The sequence below is a fragment of the Colobus angolensis genome, unplaced genomic scaffold (genome assembly GCF_000951035.1).
Source record: "Colobus angolensis palliatus isolate OR3802 unplaced genomic scaffold, Cang.pa_1.0 Scaffold174, whole genome shotgun sequence".
In the NCBI taxonomy this organism is placed as follows: domain Eukaryota; kingdom Metazoa; phylum Chordata; class Mammalia; order Primates; family Cercopithecidae; genus Colobus; species Colobus angolensis.
In genome coordinates, this window is record NW_012114866.1 from 357,078 (window position 1) to 362,592 (window position 5,515).

Sequence of the window (5,515 nt, forward strand, 5' to 3'; positions counted from 1 at the left end):
CTGTTTTTCTTATATTTACTATTTTGACTATTTCCTAATGATTGTTTTGACTATTTCCTAATGCATTTACTGCAAATTTTATACTCACAAGGCTACTATGAATGGTCTCAGTCTAGAAGCTCTGTAGATATCAAGACTACAAATAACTCCTGGTGCTCCAAAGCCCAGCAGCCACAAATCCGGTGGGTCCTCACTGAAGGAGAGAGAAATCTCCGGACAAGCATCCTTTTAAAATGTATGGGACCCTGAAAGACCACACCCACTTCCTGAGGTTGATTGGATTGTACAGAAAGGGGTAAATTGACTGATTAGGTTTATAAAGTATTGAAAACCATACTTGGGGGCACAAAGCTCAACAGACAAATTTGAAATGAGAGGCAAGAAAGTTGACTTAACACAGGTTATTCAAAGAAATATTTTAACTATAACAATTATTTCATTAAATATTATCACATGCTAATTGGTTTTTTTTGGTTTTTGTTTTTTTGCTTTTTTTGAGATGGTATCTCGCTCTGTAGCCCAGGCTGGAGTGAAATGGCTCGGTCTCGGCTCACTGCAACCTCTGCCTCTCGAGTTCAAGTGATTCTCCTGCCTCAGCCTCCCAAGTAGCTGGGATTACTGGCACCCACCACTATGCCCAGCTAATTTTTGTATTTTTAGTAGAGACGTGGTTTCACCGTGTTGCTCAGGCTGATCTTGAACTCCTGACCTCAGGTGATCTGCCCACCTCTGCCTCCCAAAGTGCTGGGATTATAAGCGTGAGTCACTGCACCGGGCCACATGCTAACTTTAAAATTTTGTTTCTCACTCTCTTTTAAAATTATAATTGCTTATGTGCCTAACCATTATTTATCTGAATATGTTCAAAGGTAAAACATTAACTGGGATTACCAACATATCTGTACTGTGTAACTCTCTTGTTTAAAAATGTACAGCAAGGAACTCAATTGTGTTTCACATAATTGTATATGTGATGGTTGACAGAATTAGTTGTATCAGACTGTTTTTCTTATTTTTACTATTTTATGACTATTTCATAATGACTGTGTTATATGAAAATAAAATCTGTTTTTTATTCATCCACCTTTTCCAATAATTTTAAAACTGATACTTTACATATATGTACATAACTATATCAATGTTATGTATTCATATTTTTAAAATTATATAATAATTATTTACACAATAATAATAATTATTATTACTTTTATTTTAGATGCTGTCTCCCTCTGTCACCCAGGCTGGAGTGCAATGGCATGATCTTGGCTCACTACAGCCTCTGTCTCCCAGGTTCAAGTGATTCTCCTGCCTCAGACTCCCGAGTAGCTGGGATTACAGGTGTCTGCCAGTATGACCAGCTAATTTGGGTATTTTTAGTCAAGATAAGGTTTCACCAAGTTGGCCAGGCTGGTCTCAAACTCCTGACATCAGATGATCCTCCCATCTCAGCCTCCCAAAGTGCTGGTATTACAGGCATGAGCCATGGCACCTGGCTGCTATTTACACAATTATGTGCATAATTACCTTTAACAGTGTATGAAAGTTATTTTTAACACAGTTGCCACGCTAATAGATTTTGTTGTCATTTACCATGATTTCATAAATTATCTAATGTTTGGGAATTTAGGTCATTTCTATAAACTGAAAATTACAAACCTTCCCAGAAGTTGAAAAACTAAAAATCTATATAAAAATCGCCATTTATATATTAATAGACATTTAAAAATTATAAAATTTATAAAAGCCAGAATATCCTAGGAAAAGATGAAGTGGCTGTCTTTTTAATCAGTCCATGGCATTGCAAATTAGTATGTTTTCTGAAGTGTCATTTGATCAGCATTATGCTCCAAAAAATACACCCAATAAAGTTAAGAAAAGGTAATCATAGATACTTATATGCAGACTTTTCCAGAAATGTTGTTCTTTGAAAACTGCTTCAAACACTTCTTAAAATGTTGCATATTATCTAGCTAAGTGTAAAGAAGAAAGACTTTCTAGCATTCTCACTTCTCAGTAAAAATTCAATTCTATATTTTGTAGACTGCCCTATATTAGACAGAAATAAACAATAAGCAACTTATGAGATGCATATGAAAGAATAAAAATAGTTACAAATTGTATTGTTAGTAGCTGAAAAAGTTATTATCTATTTTACTACAACTATGTTACCATGCAGGATAGGTAAGAGAGAAAAAGCAGTATTTCCTTGCCTAACTGAAAAATACCCTGTCATTCAAGTGAAAATATCAGACATTCACTGATTACCAACTCTGTACTAAAAACTGTTCTGAGTGCTTCACATGTTCCAACTTACATAATTCTTACAACAACCCCATGAGATAAATAATATTTTATACCGATTTAAAGATTAAGAAATGTAAGAACAGGAAACTTTAATAATTTGCCCATTGGCATACTCTAATGAAGTAGGAGAGCTAGGTTTGAAACCAGGCAGTCTCTGAAAACTGTTTTCCTTTCAGTGACATGACATATGTTACCAAAGTATCTTCCTAAGCCACCAAATTACACACAATATTTTTGGGGGATGCTTCTTGCATGCTGGCAGAATTGATTGAAAATTCACAAATCTTTCAAGCATTGTGCAGGATTTAGTCCATTTTTTTGAATACTAATATGCACACTGTCCTACATCTACCATACTGTCCAACTCTCTATCAATGACATGAGAAAAAGCCTGTGAGCAGGCTCAGCCAAACCACACAACAAAGGCATTGTGGAAACCCTAGTGCGCAGTGCAGCTCTTCGTTTCAAAGCACAGAATGTCTCAGAGGGTCTCATATGCACGCTATTCTGATCACTCACAAAATGAGTGTCTACTATGAACTCTCCTTACTGCTAGAGATTGGAGCCAAAATAGTAACAGACCTGTACATTCTGCATATGTATCCTGAAAATTAAAGTAAATTAAAAAAAAAAGTTTAAAATAACAAAACTGGACTAAGTCCTTAAGGAGCTCATGGTCTAGTAGTTGATAGAAGGAAGGGACAGTTATCCTAAAAGTCTTCCTAAAAGAAACAATACCTAAGCTAAAACCCAAAGGATGAGGGTAGTCTTATTTTTTCTGGTAGTAAAGTCTGTATGACAGTAGTTATCATGAGAAAAGATTTCGGGACGTGGCATGATGGCTCATGCCTGTTGTCCCAGCACTTTTGGAGGCTTAGGTGGTTTGACCAGTCAAGCTCAGCCTAGGCAACATGGTGAAACTCCATCTCTACAAAAAATAGAAAAATTAAACAGGTATGATAGTGCAAGCCTGTAATCTCAGCTACTTGGGAATCTCAGGCTGGACAATTGCCTGAGCCCAGGAGGCAGAGTTTGCATTGAGCCGGGATTGTGCCACTGACTCTCGCCTGGTGGACAGAGTGAGATCCTGTCTCATACACACAAGAGAATATTAGTTATGTCCTCTTGCTGGCTTGATGTCCTTCGATTACATCTAGGCCAGAATGCTTGCTGAAATGCAAATGTGCCTATATTCCTACCTGCTTAACCTCATTATGGCATTTTGATAAACTACAAGAAAGTAGTTACACTCCTCTCAATGTCTTCCAAAACATACTTGATGTATTTGGTGCTCAGTGTACGAATTGTTCCTCCCACAAATGCCTTGGATTCTAGTAAGGGTGAGTTCTTTGTATTTCTTTAACTTGCCACAATCATCCGTACTTCTATTATTTTGTATAACATGATTACCTTGTCAGTGGAAATATAAATAAGTGAAAGTAGTTTGAATAACTGTGGCATTGCCCAGTAGAATTGATGATCCACACATTGTATAACCCAGACATTCCACCAATCAGAAGATACTGTCAGGAAAGAAAATCTATTGAGTATTTGCATTAGGAGACATGTTCACAAAAATCAAAATACAAAAATCATTCCAAATATACAACAGCAGAAACTGAATAAATATAGTTTATGATGCACCGTTTATCCAACTTTGGGTTATCCACTACAAAATCACTCTTGATTGTTTACATAAATAGATCTGGATCCTTTAAATACTTTTCCTTTGCCACGTCTTATGATGTCAATCTTTGTGAGCAGAAAGCTTTGGAGAGAAAATCCAAATAAGCGCTTCCAATCTGCTTTGGAAATGACACCTCCAGTGTCTGGCCCAGAGGCCATACAGGGATACACCAATGCCCAGATTGTGTAGTTCAGGCTGCTGCTGTAGCGCCCACTTCCTGAAGTTCGCGGGGCCCACGAGAACTCAGCAGCCACGAGCTTCTCCTGATACTGCCCTTTTCCATATTTGCAGTGGAGCCCGTCTGGCATGACATTTCTTCATAAACAGCTTCACCAGTGGCCCGGAAGGCAAGTCTCTGGGGAGCTCTGAAGTGTGGATTTAAAGCAAGTTTTTCAAGAGCAACAGCACAGCGACTTCTAAACATTCAGTGAAACCGAGGGGTGAGGGGAATCTTCATTGGCTACTCCAACTTCACCCTGGAAACAATGGCAATTCCTTATATGTGCTCACCACATATTATTTAGACTTCCCCTTACATTCTACTAGACAATATGTCCTTGCTCAAATACTGTTATAATTAATTATTCTTTATATTAACTTTCCCCATTCACATTATTATATGTTTTCTCTTTCTTGACGGACAATCTTACTTTCATTTGAATAAATGCTATCCATCTATCTGTCTATCTACTTACCTATCTATCTATCTGAATACTTAAAGACCAGTGAAAAAAAATCAAGCACCGTAAAACTATACATGGTATGACTGTATTTAAAAAAGTTCAGAACTACCTAAAGCCAAACCATGAAACATGTAAATAATATAACCATGAGTGATAAAATTATAAAGAATAACAGAGGGGAAATAAATATAAACATAAAATTCAAGACAGTGAAAAAATACAACTGTCATTAGTGCATGGGGAACCCAAAGGTATTGGAAATGTTATTTTCTTAATATGGTTAGTAAGTTCACAGATATTCATTTCATTACTATTTTTCTCTATACTTGTGTGTTACATGATAGTCTTTTATATAAATAAAATATTTTCAATTAAAAAATAACGATTTCTTATGCTATAGAGGGATTACATTTACTAAAAGTGTAATTTAACCAGTGTCCCAACTAGTGTGCTGAGATTGTGATCCTCTCAGACTTGGGAGACCCCAGGCAGGGCGTGAGACCTCCGGCTTGGAGCAGTTGTGCATATTCCGCATATGACAAACTGATGTTTTCCCATGTGTGAAGAGACATGAACACATTAGACTTGATTCCCTGATAATGCCAGATGAGAATTTTATGATATTTGTCTATTCCCCTTGGATTTAATACTGAGTTTGATTCTTCCACTTCAGAATAACCTTGTAGAATTATAAATTTTAATTTTTTTATTTTTTAATCCATTACAAGAAAATAAAAGAAAACATATACACAAGCATATATATGGACACTCACATAACTGTATATAATCTCCAGCTTTATTTCTGACATAGTAATTTAAAAATTCATCAGTAGAACCCATC

The 5,515-nt window shown here is 36.3% G+C and overlaps 1 protein-coding gene across 1 annotated transcript in view; it reads left to right on the forward strand.

Moving 5' to 3' along the window:
• Window positions 1-3,562: 3,562 nt before the first annotated feature.
• Window positions 3,563-5,515, forward strand: part of LOC105509342 (tripartite motif-containing protein 43B-like) — a 9,948-nt gene continuing 7,995 nt past the window's right edge. The window contains exon 1 of the mRNA XM_011938546.1: window positions 3,563-3,644. Within this exon, the coding sequence (XP_011793936.1) occupies window positions 3,563-3,644 (82 nt within the window). The remainder of the gene's footprint in view (window positions 3,645-5,515) is intronic.